The following is an 18,065-nucleotide window of genomic DNA, read 5'->3' as shown; positions in this document are numbered from 1 at the left end:
AGTACAGTAGGGTAATACCACTAGATTAACACCACAGCAGTACAGTATAGGGTAATACCACTAGATTAACACCACAGCAGTACAGTAGTACAGTACAGTATAGTAATACCACTAGATTAACACCACAGTAGTACAGTACAGTATAGGGTAATACCACTAGATTAACACCACAGCAGTACAGTATAGGGTAATACCACTAGATTAACACCACAGCAGTACAGTACAGTATAGGGTAATACCACTAGATTAACACCACAGCAGTACAGTATAGGGTAATACCACTAGATTAACACCACAGCAGTACAGTACAGTATAGGGTAATACCACTAGATTAACACCACAGCAGTACAGTACAGGGTAATACCACTAGATTAACACCACAGCAGTACAGTACAGTATAGGGTAATACCACTAGATTAACACCACAGCAGTACAGTACAGTACAGGGTAATACCACTAGATTAACACCACAGCAGTACAGTACAGTACAGGGTAATACCACTAGATTAACACCACAGTAGTACAGTACAGTATAGGGTAATACCACTAGATTAACACCACAGCAGTACAGTACAGTATAGGGTAATACCACTAGATTAACACCACAGCAGTACAGTACAGTAGGGTAATACCACTAGATTAACACCACAGCAGTACAGTACAGTAGTACAGTAGGGTAATACCACTAGATTAACACCACAGCAGTACAGAATAGGTAATACCACTAGATTAACACCAGAGTATTAAGATTAACACCACAGCAGTACAGTACAGTATAGGGTAATACCACTAGATTAACACCACAGCAGTACAGTATAGGGTAATACCACTAGATTAACACCACAGCAGTACAGTACAGTATAGGGTAATACCACTAGATTAACACCACAGCAGTACAGTACAGTATAGGGTAATACCACTAGATTAACACCACAGCAGTACAGTACAGTATAGGGTAATATGACTAGATTAACACCACAGCAGTACCACTAGATTAACACCACAGCAGTACAGTACAGCACAGGGTAATACCACTAGATTAACACCACAGTAGTACAGTATAGGGTAATACCACTAGATTAACACCACAGCAGTACAGTACAGGGTAATACCACTAGATTAACACCACAGCAGTACAGTACAGTATAGGGTAATACCACTAGATTAACACCACAGCAGTACAGTACAGTATAGGTAATACCACTAGATTAACACCACAGTACAGTATAGGGTAATACCACTAGATTAACACCACAGCAGTACAGTATAGGGTAATACCACTAGATTAACACCACAGCAGTACAGTATAGGGTAATACCACTAGATTAACACCACAGCAGTACAGTATAGGGTAATACCACTAGATTAACACCACAGCAGTACAGTACAGTATAGGGTAATACCACTAGATTAACACCACAGCAGTACAGTACAGTATAGGGTAATACCACTAGATTAACACCACAGTAGTACAGTACAGTATAGGGTAATACCACTAGATTAACACCACAGCAGTACAGTACAGTATAGGGTAATACCACTAGATTGACACCACAGTAGTAATACACTAGTTAACACCACAGTAGTACAGTACAGTATAGGGTAATACCACTAGATTAACACCACAGCAGTACAGTACAGTATAGGGTAATACGACTAGATTAACACCACAGCAGTACAGTATAGGGTAATACCACTAGATTAACACCACAGCAGTACAGTACAGCATAGGGTAATACCACTAGATTAACACCACAGCAGTACAGTACAGTACAGGGTAATACCACTAGATTAACACCACAGCAGTACAGTATAGGGTAATACCACTAGATTAACACCACAGTAGTACAGTATAGGGTAATACCACTAGATTAACACCACAGCAGTACAGTATAGGGTAATACCACTAGATTAACACCACAGCAGTACAGTACAGTATAGGGTAATACCACTAGATTGACACCACAGTAGTACAGTACAGTATAGGGTAATACCACTAGATTAACACCACAGTAGTACAGTACAGTATAGGGTAATACCACTAGATTAACACCACAGCAGTACAGTACCACTAGATTAACACCACAGTAGTACAGTACAGTAATACCACTAGATTAACACCACAGTAGTACAGTACAGTATAGGGTAATACCACTAGATTAACACCACAGCAGTACAGTACAGTATGAGGTAATACCACTAGATTAACACCACAGCAGTACAGTAATACCACTAGATTAACACCACAGCAGTACAGTAAGGGTAATACCACTAGATTAACACCACAGCAGTACAGTACAGTACTAGGGTAATACCACTAGATTAACACCACAGCAGTACAGTACAGTATAATACCACTAGGCAGTACATATTGACCACTAGATTAACACCACAGCAGTACAGTATAGGGTAATACCACTAGATTAACACCACAGCAGTACAGTATAGGGTAATACCACTAGATTAACACCACAGCAGTACAGTACAGGGTAATACCACTAGATTAACACCACAGCAGTACAGTACAGTATAGGGTAATACCACTAGATTAACACCACAGCAGTACAGTACAGTACAGGGTAATACCACTAGATTAACACCACAGCAGTACAGTATTGAGTAATACCACTAGATTAACACCACAGCAGTACAGTATAGGGTAATACCACTAGATTAACACCACAGCAGTACAGTATTGAGTAATACCACTAGATTAACACCACAGCAGTACAGTATAGGGTAATACCACTAGATTAACACCACATCAGTACAGTATAGGGTAATGCCACTAGATTAACACCACAGCAGTACAGTACAGTATAGGGTAATACCACTAGATTAACACCACAGCAGTACAGTACAGTATAGGGTAATGCCACTAGATTAACACCACAGCAGTACAGTACAGTACAGGGTAATACCACTAGATTAACACCACAGTAGTACAGTACAGTATAGGGTAATACCACTAGATTAACACCACAGCAGTACAGTACAGTATAGGGTAATACGACTAGATTAACACCACAGCAGTACAGTACAGTATAGGGTAATACCACTAGATTAACACCACAGCAGTACAGTACAGTACAGGGTAATACCACTAGATTAACACCACAGTAGTACAGTATAGGGTAATACCACTAGATTAACACCACAGCAGTACAGTACCACTAGATTAACACCACAGGTACAGTACATACCACTAGATTAACACCACAGCAGTACAGTACAGTATAGGGTAATACCACTAGATTAACACCACAGTAGTACAGTACAGTATAGGGTAATACCACTAGATTAACACCACAGCAGTACAGTACAGTATAGGGTAATACCACTAGATTGACACCACAGTAGTACAGTACAGTAAGGAGTAATACCACTATAGATTAACACCACAGTAGTACAGTACAGTATAGGGTAATACCACTAGATTAACACCACAGCAGTACAGTACAGTATAGGGTAATACTGACTAGATTAACACCACAGCAGTACAGTATTAATACCACTAGATTAACACCACAGCAGTACAGTACAGCATAGGAGTAATACCACTAGATTAACACCACAGCAGTACAGTACAGTACAGGGTAATACCACTAGATTAACACCACAGTAGTACAGTATAGGGTAATACCACTAGATTAACACCACAGCACACTATAGCTGGTAGATTAACACCACAGCAGTACAGTACAGTACAGGGTAATACCACTAGATTAACACCACAGCAGTACAGTATTGAGTAATACCACTAGATTAACACCACAGCAGTACAGTACAGTATAGGAGTAATACCACTAGATTAACACCACAGCAGTAAGTATAGGGTAATACCACTAGATTAACACCACAGCACTAGTACACTAGATTAACACCACAGTAGTACAGTACAGGGTAATACCACTAGATTAACACCACAGCAGTACAGTACAGTAGATTAACACCACAGCAGTACAGTACAGTAAGGGTAATACCACTAGATTAACACCACAGCAGTACAGTACAGTACAGGGTAATACCACTAGATTAACACCACAGCAGTACAGTATTGAGTAATACCACTAGATTAACACCACAGCAGTACAGTATTGAGTAATACCACTAGATTAACACCACAGCAGTACAGTATTGAGGTAATACCACTAGATTAACACCACAGCAGTACAGTACAGGGTACAGGGTAATACCACTAGATTAACACCACAGTAGTACAGTACAGTATAGGGTAATACCAGTACAGGGTAATACCACTAGATTAACACCACAGCAGTACAGTACAGTACAGGGTAATACCACTAGATTAACACCACAGTAGTACAGTACAGTATAGGGTAATACCACTAGATTAACACCACAGCAGTACAGTACAGTATAGGGTAATACCACTAGATTAACACCACAGCAGTACAGTACAGTATAGGGTAATACCACTAGATTAACACCACAGCAGTACAGTACAGTACAGGGTAATACCACTAGATTAACACCACAGCAGTACAGTACAGTATAGGGTAATACCACTAGATTAACACCACAGCAGTACAGTACAGTACAGGGTAATACCACTAGATTAACACCACAGCAGTACAGTGCAGTACAGGGTAATACCACTAGATTAACACCACAGTAGTACAGTACAGTATAGGGTAATACCACTAGATTAACACCACAGCAGTACAGTACAGTATAGGGTAATACGACTAGATTAACACCACAGCAGTACAGTACAGTATAGGGTAATACCACTAGATTAACACCACAGCAGTACAGTACAGTACAGGGTAATACCACTAGATTAACACCACAGTAGTACAGTATAGGGTAATACCACTAGATTAACACCACAGCAGTACAGTACAGTACAGGGTAATGCCACTGGATTAACACCACAGCAGTACAGTATTGAGTAATACCACTAGATTAACACCACAGCAGTACAGCACAGGGTAATACCACTAGATTAACACCACAGTAGTACAGTAGAGTATAGGGTAATACCACTAGATTAACACCACAGCAGTACAGTACAGTACAGGGTAATACCACTAGATTAACACCACAGCAGTACAGTACAGGGTAATGCCACTGGATTAACACCACAGCAGTACAGTATTGAGTAATACCACTAGATTAACACCACAGCAGTACAGCACAGGGTAATACCACTAGATTAACACCACAGTAGTACAGTAGAGTATAGGGTAATACCACTAGATTAACACCACAGCAGTACAGTACAGTACAGGGTAATACCACTAGATTAACACCACATCAGTACAGTATAGGGTAATACCACTAGATTAACACCACATCAGTACAGTATAGGGTAATACCACTAGATTAACACCACAGCAGTACAGTATAGGGTAATACCACTAGATTAACACCACAGCAGTACAGTATAGGGTAATACCACTAGATTAACACCACAGCAGTACAGTACAGTACAGGGTAATACCACTAGATTAACACCACAGCAGTACAGTACAGTATAGGGTAATACCACTAGATTAACACCACAGTATAGTATTACCACTAGATTAACACCACAGCAGTACAGTACAGTACAGGGTAATACCACTAGATTAACACCACAGCAGTACAGTACAGTATAGGGTAATACCACTAGATTAACACCACAGTAGTACAGTATAGGGTAATACCACTAGATTAACACCACAGTAGTACAGTATAGGGTAATACCACTAGATTAACACCACAGTAGTACAGTAGAGTATAGGGTAATACCACTAGATTAACACCACAGTAGTACAGTAGAGTATAGGGTAATACCACTAGATTAACACCACAGCAGTACAGTACAGTACAGGGTAATACCACTAGATTAACATCACAGCAGTACAGTATAGGGTAATACCACTAGATTAACACCACAGCAGTACAGTACAGGGTAATACCACTAGATTAACACCACAGCAGTACAGTATAGGGTAATACCACTAGATTAACACCACAGCACTACAGTATAGGGTAATACCACTAGATTAACACCACAGTAGTACAGTATAGGGTAATACCACTAGATTAACACCACAGCAGTACAGTACAGGGTAATACCACTAGATTAACACCACAGCAGTACAGTATAGGGTAATACCACTAGATTAACACCACAGTAGTACAGTATAGAGTAATACCACTAGATTAACACCACAGTAGTACAGTACAGTACAGGGTAATACCACTAGATTAACACCACAGCAGTACAGTACAGGGTAATACCACTAGATTAACACCACAGCAGTACAGTATAGGGTAATACCACTAGATTAACACCACAGCAGTACAGTATAGGGTAATACCACTAGATTAACACCAGAGCAGTACAGTACAGTACAGGGTAATACCACTAGATTAACACCACAGTAGTACAGTACAGTATAGGGTAATACCACTAGATTAACACCACAGCAGTACAGTACAGTATAGGGTAATACCACTAGATTAACACCACAGCAGTACAGTACAGTATAGGGTAATACCACTAGATTAACACCACAGCGGTACAGTACAGGGTAATACCACTAGATTAACACCACAGCAGTACAGTACAGTATAGGGTAATACGACTAGATTAACACCACAGCAGTACAGTACAGGGTAATGCCACTGGATTAACACCACAGCAGTACAGCACAGGGTAATACCACTAGATTAACACCACAGCAGTACAGTATAGGGTAATGCCACTAGATTAACACCACAGCAGTACAGTACAGGATAATACCACTAGATTAACACCACATCAGTACAGTATAGGGTAATACCACTAGATTAACACCACAGCAGTACAGCACAGGGTAATACCACTAGATTAACACCACAGCAGTACAGCACAGGGTAATACCACTAGATTAACACCACAGCAGTACAGTATAGGGTAATGCCACTGGATTAACACCACTAGATTAACACCACAGCAGTACAGCACAGGGTAATACCACTAGATTAACACCACATCAGTACAGTATAGGGTAATGCCACTAGATTAACACCACAGCAGTACAGTACAGGGTAATACCACTAGATTAACACCACAGCAGTACAGTATTGAGTAATACCACTAGATTAACACCACAGCAGTACAGTATTGAGTAATACCACTAGATTAACAACACAGCAGTGCAGTACAGTACAGTACAGGGTAATACCACTAGATTAACACCACAGCAGTACAGTATTGAGTAATAACACCACTAGATCCCTCATTCTCCCATCTGCACTCATCTTATAATATTGCTAAAGATAGAGGTACATCTTCTCTACTACGCAACATCATCAACAACAACATCTCTGCAGTTCACTTGTCCAACAGGGTTATAGAGAGTAGCGTTGTCTCAAATGGCACTGACAGGGCTCTGGTCAAATGTAGTGCACTTTATAGGGAATAGGGTACCATTTGGGACTCGGGCCTAGAATTCTAACAATTCTGCAACTGTCTGGCATCTCTCTGCATGTATACTGATAACTGGGAAGAATAGAACATTCATCAAAGAAAAAAAGTTAGGAGACTCCGAGCCTGAGTCCACAGGCGGGTTTAACACCAGGCCTATTTGTTATGCACAGCTAGTTCTGGCCCCCAGCCGTCCATCCCATCTACGTTGCATTTCCATAAAACAGAAGGTTATCACTGAGGCTGCCGCTCACAGCCGTGACAAATGGCTGTGTCACCTTTTTGGTCCTTAACATTCTAGAATGCCAGTGGAATGTTGAGAGTCGTCGTCGGAATATTGAGAAAGGAATGTTTGAGTGTCATTGTCGGAATATTGAGAATGGAATGTTGAGGGTCATTGTCGGAATATTGAGAATGGAATGTTGAGGGTCATTGTCGGAATATTGAGAATGGAATGTTGAGGGTCATTGTCGGAATATTGAGAATGGAATGTTGAGGGTCATTGTCGGAATATTGAGAATGGAATGTTGAGGGTCATTGTCGGAATATTGAGAATGGAATGTTGGAATGTTTGACAGGTGACAATTCCATCAGGACTCTTGCAGTGTATTCAGTCCTTAGTATATTTATCTGTTGGCATGTCACTAACACCTAAGAGGGAATGAAATCACAGTTCATAATGTCTGAAACATTTAGACAAATATCAGTGTTGAGGAAGACATTAAATAACGTGATAGACTGTAGTTTTAGGATATTTACAGGCAGACTGTTTTTCATTTTGTATTCTCGGTTAGTATTGCGTACTGAGAGGAAGCCATCTCCGGGCTATTGTGCGGTAATGGCTTTTGGAGCCGGTGTGTTTTGGCTGTGTGTACGTAGCAGAGAGAGAGAGTGAGAGAGAGAGCGAGACAGAGAGAGAGAGAGAGAGAGAGAGAGAGAGAGAGAGAGACAGAGAGAGAGAGAGCGAGAGAATGAGATATGGAGAACACTAAACTTATCTCTTTGTCCAGACCTGCAACATGAGGCAGATGTCAAGTCCTGAGGAGCTGCAAGCGGCAGCCGGAGCCACATTGTTGACTTTATCCCCGTAGTGCTGCCTGATTCCCATGGCTGACTGCGTGACTGAGAACAGTGATTCGGAATAAGTCCCAAATGCCACACTATTCCCTATATGGTGGCTTACTTCTGATCATACTTTTAATCAGATCCCTATGAGCTCTGGTCAAAAGTAGTGCACTATATACGGGAATAGACTGCCGTTTGGGACGCCGAACCAGCTGACTCTGGTCTCATTCGCTCTCTCTCTGCTTTCTTATAATCTAGCATTAAGTAGCTAAAGCCTAAAGCTAACTAGAACCCTGCTGATGGCGATTAGCTGGTAGAGAGGGAGAATGGATGATTCCTCTGCTTCAGCCTGGTGTAGAGGGAGAATGGATGATTCCTCTGCTTCAGCTGGTAGAGAGGGAGAATGGATGATTCCTCTGCTTCAGCCTGGTGGAGAGGGAGAATGGATGATTCCTCTGCTTCAGCCTGGTGGAGAGGGAGAATGGATGATTCCTCTGCTTCAGCCTGGTGGAGAGGGAGAATGGATGATTCCTCTGCTTCAGCTGGTGGAGAGGGAGAATGGATGATTCCTCTTATTCAGCTGGTGGAGAGGGAGAATGGATGATTCCTCTGCTTCAGCTGGTGGAGGGGAGAATGGATGATTCCTCTGCTTCAGCCTGGTGGAGAGGAGAATGGATGATTCCTCTGCTTCAGTTGGTAGATAGGGAGAATGGATGATTCCTCTTATTCAGCTGGTGGAGAGGGAGAATGGATGATTCCTCTGCTTCAGCTGGTGGAGAGGGAGAATGGATGATTCCTCTGCTTCAGCCTGGTGGAGAGGGAGAATGGATGATTCCTCTGCTTCAGCTGGTGGAGAGGGAGAATGGATGATTCCTCTGCTTCAGCCTGGTGGAGAGGGAGAATGGATGATTCCTCTTTTTCAGCTGGTGGAGAGGGAGAATGGATGATTCCTCTGCTTCAGCCTGGTGGAGAGGGAGAATGGATGATTCCTCTGCTTCAGCCTGGTGGAGAGGGAGAATGGATGATTCCTCTGCTTCAGCTGGTGGAGAGGGAGAATGGATGATTCCTCTGCTTCAGCTGGTGGAGAGGAGAATGGATGATTCCTATTATTCAGCCTGGTGGAGAGGGAGAAGGGATGATTCCTCTGCTTCTGTTGGTCTCCATTTCATTAGGCAGACAGTGGAGTAGTGGAGGAGCAGTAACCCACAGGGTTTCGTTCCATCCCTGTGCTACTGACAGGGGTGGCAAATAGCACCCTATTCCCTTATTAGTGCACTACTTTTGACTGGGTTCTAGTCAGCCGTAGTGCACTACTTTTGACTGGGCTCTAGTCAGCCGTAGTGCACTAAATTTGACTGAGCTCTAGTCAGCAGTAGTGCACTACTTTTGACTGAGCTCTAGTCAGCAGTAGTGCACTACAGTATGTAGGGCGTAGGGTGCCATTTGGAAAGCATACAGAGAGGTAGAGCTCTGAGTTGTCGTCCTGTCTGGCACGGATGGCTTCAGTTGTGTTGTTAACCCTCAAGGCCATGTCAGGAAATAAAACATATTTGACGAGGGTAATTTTTAAGATGTAACCCCGGGATGGCTCTCCCACCCTCTTCACCCCACGGACACTGGAGTCTCTATTCAAAGAATCTTCTTACTGTATTTATTCACTGGTGGCTGGTGTCCCAATCAAATAAAATACCTGATTGAATCACTTGAAAAGAATCCAAACTAAAGTGACATACCACATGATACCATATGATCTACCCATGGATAAAAGATTGATTCAAAACACAGAATGTTTTAGTTATGTGCCAAACAACAGCACAATGGTGGTTGCTAAGGCTTTGCTTAATGGGGATCCACATCCAGAATACAAAGAAGAGCACAGTGGTGGTTGCTAAGGCTTCACTTCATGGGGATCCACATCCAGAATACAAAGAAGAGCACAGTGGTGGTTGCTAAGGCTTCACTTCATGGGAATCCACATCCAGAATACAAAGAAGAGCACAGTGGTGGTTGCTAAGGATTCACTTCATGGGGATCCACATCCAGAATACAAAGAAGAGCACAGTGGTGGTTGCTAAGGCTTCACTTCATGGGAATCCACATCCAGAATACAAAGAAGAGCACAGTGGTGGTTGCTAAGGATTCACTTCATGGGGATCCACATCCAGAATACAAAGAAGAGCACAGTGGTGGTTGCTAAGGCTTCACTTCATGGGAATCCACATCCAGAATACAAAGAAGAGCACAGTGGTGGTTGCTAGGATTCACTTCATGGGGATCCACATCTAGAATACAAAGAAGAACACAGTGGTGGTTGCTAAGGATTCACTTCATGGGGATCCACATTCAGAATACAAAGAAGAGCACAGTGGTGGTTGCTAAGGATTCACTTCATGGGGATCCACATCCAGAATACAAAGAAGAGCACAGTGGTGGTTGCTAAGGATTCACTTCATGGGGATCCACATCCAGAATACAAAGAAGAACACAGTGGTGGTTGCTAAGGCTTTGCTTAATGGGGATCCACATCCAGAATACAAAGAAGAACACAATGGTGGTTGCTAAGGCTTCACTTCATGGGGATCCACATCCAGAATACAAAGAAGAGCACAGTGGTGGTTGCTAAGGCTTCACTTCATGGGGATCCACATCAAGAATACAAAGAAGAACACAGTGGTGGTTGCTAAGGATTCACTTCATGGGGATCCACATCCAGAATACAAAGAAGAACACAGTGGTGGTTGCTAGGCTTCACTTCATGGGGATCCACATCCAGAATACAAAGAAGAACACAGTGGTGGTTGCTAAGGATTCACTTCATGGGGATCCACATCCAGAATACAAAGAAGAGCACAGTGGTGGTTGCTAAGGATTCACTTAATGGGGATCCACATCCAGAATATAAAGAAGTGGTTGCTAAGGCTTCACTTCATGGGGATCCACATCAAGAATACATAATAAATCATAAACAAGTTAACTAAGTCCAATGTTTGGGTCTCTCCACTCCCACCATTTAATATACCATATAATCGGCCCATCCAATATGAAACATTTATTAAAATGAACATGACTGAATAATGTTTTAGTTATGACGGCACAGAGAAGATGGCTGACGTTTTACATGCTCCTAACCGATTGTGTTTTTATCTTCGTTTTTTGGCGTTGGTTGTAACTTATTTTTGTAACTTATTTTTTACATAGTGTTGCTGCTGCCGTCTCTTAAGACCGAAAAATAACTTCTGGACATCAGAACAGCGATCACTCATCAGGAACTGGCAGAATCCTTTTTATTTCCTTTAACAAGTTTGACGAGCCCGGCGTGAAGGACATACTGCTTTCCCAGGAACAGGCCCAAATCCCCATCATTTGCGTGAAGTGAGAATTCGTAGACGATCAAATAAACCACCCCTACCTTCTGAGAATTCGTAGGCAATTGAATAAACCACCCCTACCTTCTGAGAATTCGTAGGCGATCGAATAAACCACCCCTACCTTCTGAGAATTCGTAGGCGATCGAATAAACCACCCCTACCTTCCTTTCTTCTAGCTAACGTGCAATCATTAGAACATAAAATCGATGACCTACGTAGGAAGATTAATTATACTACCAACAGGGAATTCAAAATGGTAATATCTATTTCTTCACGGAGTCGTGGCTGAACGACCACAATATCAACATACAGATGGCTGGTTATACACTGTATCGGCAGGATAGAACAGCAGCATCTGGGAAGACAAGGGGTGGTGGACGATGCATATATGTAAACAACAGCTGGTGCACGATATCTAAGGAAATGTCTAAGGTTTTGCTCGCCTGAGGTAGAGTATCTCATGATAAGCTGTAGAATCAATCAATCAAATGTATTTATAAAGCCCTTCTTGCATCAGCTGATGTCACAAAGTGCTGTACAGAAACCCAGCCTAAAACCCCAAACAGCAAGCAATGCAGGTGTAGAAGCACAGTAGCTAGGAAAAACTCCCTAGAAAGGCCAGAACCTAAGAAGAAACCTAGAGAGGAACCAGGCTATGTGGGGTGGCCCGTCCTCTTCTGGCTGTGCCGGGTGGAGATTATAACAGAACATGGCCAAGATGTTCAAATGTTCATAAATGACCAGCAGTGTCAAATAATAGAACACACTATCTACCTAGAGAGTTTTCATCTGTATTTTTCGTAGCTGTCTACATAACACCACAGACCGATGCCGGCACTAAGATCACACACTCAATGAGCTGTATTCCGCCATAAGCAAACAGGAAAATGCTCATCCAGAGGCGGCGCTCCTAGTGGCCGGGGACTTTATTTCAGGGAAACTTAAATTTGTTTTACCAAATTTCTATCAGCATGTTACATGTGCAACCAGAGGGAAAAAAACTCTAGACCACCTTTACTCCACACACAGAGACACGTACAAAGCTCTCCCTCTCCCTTTAGTTATGTGGAATATGTTTTAGTTACGTGGAATATATTTTAGGTATGTGGAATATGTTTGAAACTGTGATGCCCCAGAAGAACCACAGGAAGAATAGGTCTCATTAAGGTGTCAGTTAACGGGGATTCATAATAATGAAGGCAAACCAATCCAATAGTTTCTCACGGCTTCGCTGCTTGAACCCCTCTCTGATTGAGGGTTAAATACAGAAGACACATGTGCAACTGACTAGGCATCCCCCTTTCCCTTCCTCTAATGAATAATTAATCACAGGTAATTAATCATTAATCAAACTCATTCCATGGAGGAACGAATGTGTCTGTGCGTTTTCACTCCTCCCTTGTGCTTGAACTCTCTTCACCTTGTTGTCTTCATTGTCTAGTTAGGAAGTCCCCTCACCTGGTTGTCTAGGTCTTCATTGGCTAGTTAGGAACTCCCTCACCTGGTTGTCTAGGTCTTCATTGGCTTGTTAGGAACTCTCCTCACCTGGTTGTCTAGGTCTTCATTGGCTAGTTAGGAAGTCCCCTCACCTGGTTGTCTAGGTCTTCATTGGCTAGTTAGGAACTCCCCTCACCTGGTTGTCTAGGTCTTCATTGTCTAGTTAGGAAGTCCCCTCACCTGGTTGTCTAGGTCTTCATTGGCTAGTTAGGAAGTCCCCTCACCTGGTTGTCTAGGTCTTCATTGGCTAGTTAGGAACTCCCCTCACCTGGTTGTCTAGGTCTTCATTGGCTAGTTAGGAAGTCCCCTCACCTGGTTGTCTAGGTCTTCATTGGCTAGTTAGGAAGTCCCCTCACCTGGTTGTCTAGGTCTTCATTGGCTAGTTAGGAACTCCCCACACCAGGTTGTCTAGGTCTTCATTGGCTAGTTAGGAAGTCCCCTCACCTGGTTGTCTAGGTCTTCATTGGCTAGTTAGGAAGTCCCCTCACCTGGTTGTCTAGGTCTTCATTGGCTAGTTAGGAACTCCCCACACCAGGTTGTCTAGGTCTTCATTGGCTAGTTAGGAACTCCCCTCACCTGGTTGTCTAGGTCTTCATTGGCTAGTTAGGAACTCCCCTGACCTTGTTGTCTATGTCTTCATTGGCTAGTTAGGAACTCCCCTCACCTGGTTGTCTAGGTTTTCATTGGCTAGTTAGGAACCCCCCTCACCTGGTTGTCTAGGTCTTCATTGGCTAGTTAGGAACTCCCCTCACCTGGTTGTCTAGGTCTTCATTGGCTAGTTAGGAACTCCCCTCACCTGGTTGTCTAGGTCTTCATTGGCTAGTTAGGAACTCCCCTCACCTGGTTGTCTAGGTCTTCATTGGCTAGTTAGGAACTCCCCTCACCTGGTTGTCTAGGTCTTCATTGGCTAGTTAGGAACTCCCCTCACCTGGTTGTCTAGGTCTTCATTGGCTAGTTAGAACTCTCCCAACTGTTAGGAACTCCCCTCACCTGGTTTTCTAGGTCTTCATTGATTAGTTAGGAACTCTTCTCACTTGGTTGTCTAGGTCTTAATTGATTAGTTAGGAACTCTTTTCACCTGGTTGACTTCATTGATTAGTTAGGATCTCCCCTCACCTGGTTGTGTAGGTCTTCATTGGAAACCAATTAAAAAGGAACTAACAAAACCAACAGCCATTGGGCCCCTCACATGGAATGAGTTTGACAGCCCTGGAATAAATGAAGAATCACCCACTGAATTAAAGACAGGGTTTTGGGTCTCTCCACTCCCAGCCATATAATATGCCAAGTGATCTGCCCGTATGCACTATAAACATGGATCAAACAAACATGAGTTGTTTCATTTACGAGTCGTTTCATTTACGAGTCGTTTCATTTACGAGTCGTTTCATTTACGAGTCGTTTCATCTACGAGTCAGGATGAATTCAGTGAACTTAAAGCTAATGTTTTTGGGTTCTCTTCCATTGCAGCCAAGTTCTGTGGAGACCCTGGTACCCCAGCCAAGGGGAAAAGAGAAGGACGAAGTTTAATCTACAAGTCAGAGGTTACCTTCAGCTGTAGCGCCCCCTATGTCCTGGTGGGGTCGACTACACGCATCTGTCAGGACGACAGCACCTGGAGCGGCTCTCAGCCACGATGCATAGGTGGGTAACAACGCCATACTGTCACAGCTACATTCTATAGGTAACAACATCATACTGTAACAGCTACAGTCTATAGGTAACATCATACTGTAACAGCTACAGTCTACAGGTAACAGCCTACTGTAACAGCTACAGTCTATAGGTAACATCATACTGGCTAAGTCTATAGGTAACATCATACTGTAACAGCTACAGTCTATAGGTAAATCATACTGTAACTACAGTCTATAGGTAACATCATATACTGTAACAGCTACAGTCTATAGGTAACAACATCATACTGTAACAGCTACAGTCTATAGGTAACATCATACTGTAACAGCTACAGTCTATAGGTAACATCATACTGTAACAGCTACAGTCTAACATCAGGCTAAGTCTATAGGTAACATCATACTGTAACAGCTACAGTCTATAGGTAACAATACATCATACTGTAACAGCTACAGTCTATAGGTAACAACATCATACTGTAACAGCTACAGTCTATAGGTAACAACATCATACTGTAACAGCTACAGTCTACAGGTAACAACATCATACTGTAACAGCTACAGTCTATAGGTAACAACATCATACTGTAACAGCTACAGTCTACAGGTAACAACATCATACTGTAACAGCTACAGTCTATAGGTAACAACATCATACTGTAACAGCTACAGTCTATAGGTAACAACATGTAACAGCTACAGTCTATAGGTAACAACATCATACTGTAACAGCTACAGTCTATAGGTAACAACATCATACTGTAACAGCTACAGTCTATAGGTAACAACATCATACTGTAACAGCTACAGTCTATAGGTAACAACATCATACTGTAACAGCTACAGTCTATAGGTAACAACATCATACTGTAACAGCTACAGTCTATAGGTAACAACATCATACTGTAACAGCTACAGTCTATAGGTAACAACATCATACTGTAACAGCTACAGTCTATAGGTAACAACATCATACTGTAACAGCTACAGTCTATAGGTAACATCATACTGTAACAGCTACAGTCTATAGGTAACAACATCATACTGTAACAGCTACAGTCTATAGGTAACAACATCATACTGTAACAGCTACAGTCTATAGGTAACAACATCATACTGTAACAGCTACAGTCTATAGGTAACAACATCATACTGTAACAGCTACAGTCTATAGGTAACATCATACTGTAACAACTACAGTCTACAGGTAACAACATCATACTGTAACAGCTACAGTCTATAGGTAACAACAACATACTGTAACAGCTACAGTCTATAGGTAACATTTCTAAGTGACCCCAAACTTTTGATCGGTAGTGTATATTTACAATCCCCTTGTCCAAACATCAAAATAAAGAACGTAGATGCTGTTCCACTTAGAAAAGACCTTATTGATCGTTTCGTCGCGCGTAAAGGTGGTGCAATTATGAGGGATTTAAGTACAAATACACCTGAATTGGGTCTGAATCGGGTCTGAATTGGGTCTGAATCGGGTCTGAATCGGGTCTGAATCGGGTCTGAATTGGGTCTGAATCGGGTCTGAATCGGGTCTGAATCGGGTCTGAATCGGGTCTGAATCGGGTCTGAATCGGGTCTGAATCGGGTCTGAATCGGGTCTGAATCGGGTCTGAATTGGGTCTGAATCGGGTCTAAATCGGGTCTGAATCGGGTCTGAATCGGGTCTGAATCGGGTCTAAATCGGGTCTGAATCGGGTCTGAATCGGGTCTGAATCTGGTCTGAATCGGATCTGAATCGGCCCCCCCATATGTTTAATAAGAGACTCTACAAAGTGTGCTTCCGTAGATATGACAGACTCATCCTCATGATAGTAACCCAGGGTGATCGTGATCTATGTCCTTCTAGAACCATCCAGGACGACGTGTGAGAACCCAGGAACACCTGAATACGGCTCCATGAACATCAGCCTGGGGTTCAAGGTACGGTTGAAAGGACTGTTCCCTTCAAGATACCTTTCAAGTGGCAATCTGGGATGGGTACATCCCCCATGGTTAAAACTATCATTTAAAAAACTCATAGACGGTCAATCCTTGCATCCACAGCTCTGTCTATGAATTTGAGAGTGGTTACATTTCTCCAGACCCAATCCCTCAGCTTTTTACCAAAGAAAGTGGTGACCATTTTGAGCCCCAGTACAATATGTTGGACTGAGACTGTACTGTACCAACGATGATAGAGTACTGGTTTAAGGTTTAAAACTGTCTGGTTCTGAGGGTGCAGTATGTTGGACTGAGACTGTACTGTACCAACGATGATAGAGTACTGGTTTAAGGTTGTGTCCTGTTCTGAGGGTGCAGTATGTTGGACTGGGACTGTACTGTACCAACGATGATAGAGTACTGGTTTAAGGTTGTGTCCTGTTCTGAGGGTGCAGTATGTTGGACTGGGAATGTACTGTACCAATGATGATAGAGTACTAGTTTAAGGTTGTGTCCTGTTCTGAGGGTGCAGTATGTTGGACTGGGAATGTACTGTACCAACGATGATAGAGTACTAGTTTAAGGTTGTGTCCTGTTCTGAGGGTGCAGTATGTTGGACTGGGAATGTACTGTACCAACGATGATAGAGTACTAGTTTAAGGTTGTGTCCTGTTCTGAGGGTGCAGTATGTTGGACTGGGAATGTACTGTACCAACGATGATAGAGTACTAGTTTAAGGTTGTGTCCTGTTCTGAGGGTGCAGTATGTTGGGGAATGTACTGGGAATGTACTGTTTACCTGTTCTGAACTGGGAATGTACTGTACCAACGATGAGAGTACTAGTTTAAGGTTGTGTCCTGTTCTGAGGGTGCAGTATGTTGGACTGGGAATGTACTGTACCAACGATGATAGAGTACTGGTTTAAGGTTGTGTCCTGTTCTGAGGGTGCAGTATGTTGGACTGGGAATGTACTGTACCAACGGATAGAACTGTACTTCTGAGGGTGCAGTATGTTGGACTGGGAGATGTGATGAGTATGTTTAAACCTGTTCTGAGGGTGCAGTATGTTGGACTGGGACCCTACCTGTTCTGAGCTGTTGAAGAATGTACTACAACGATGATGAGTACTCTGTTTAA

At 42.6% G+C, this 18,065-nt stretch overlaps 1 protein-coding gene across 1 annotated transcript in view; it reads left to right on the top strand.

The window, feature by feature from the left end:
* Positions 1–18,065, top strand: part of LOC127927324 (CUB and sushi domain-containing protein 3-like) — a 65,621-nt gene that overhangs the window by 28,366 nt on the left and 19,190 nt on the right. Inside the window, exons 3-4 of the mRNA XM_052513486.1 lie at positions 14,824–14,997; positions 16,855–16,928. Of these exons, the coding sequence (XP_052369446.1) occupies positions 14,824–14,997; positions 16,855–16,928 (248 nt within the window). The remainder of the gene's footprint in view (positions 1–14,823; positions 14,998–16,854; positions 16,929–18,065) is intronic.

The sequence above is a fragment of the Oncorhynchus keta genome, unplaced genomic scaffold (genome assembly GCF_023373465.1).
Source record: "Oncorhynchus keta strain PuntledgeMale-10-30-2019 unplaced genomic scaffold, Oket_V2 Un_scaffold_12948_pilon_pilon, whole genome shotgun sequence".
NCBI lineage: Eukaryota > Metazoa > Chordata > Actinopteri > Salmoniformes > Salmonidae > Oncorhynchus > Oncorhynchus keta.
The sequence above is the reverse complement of the archived record's forward strand: the minus strand, read 5'-3'. Positions and strand labels throughout refer to the sequence as shown.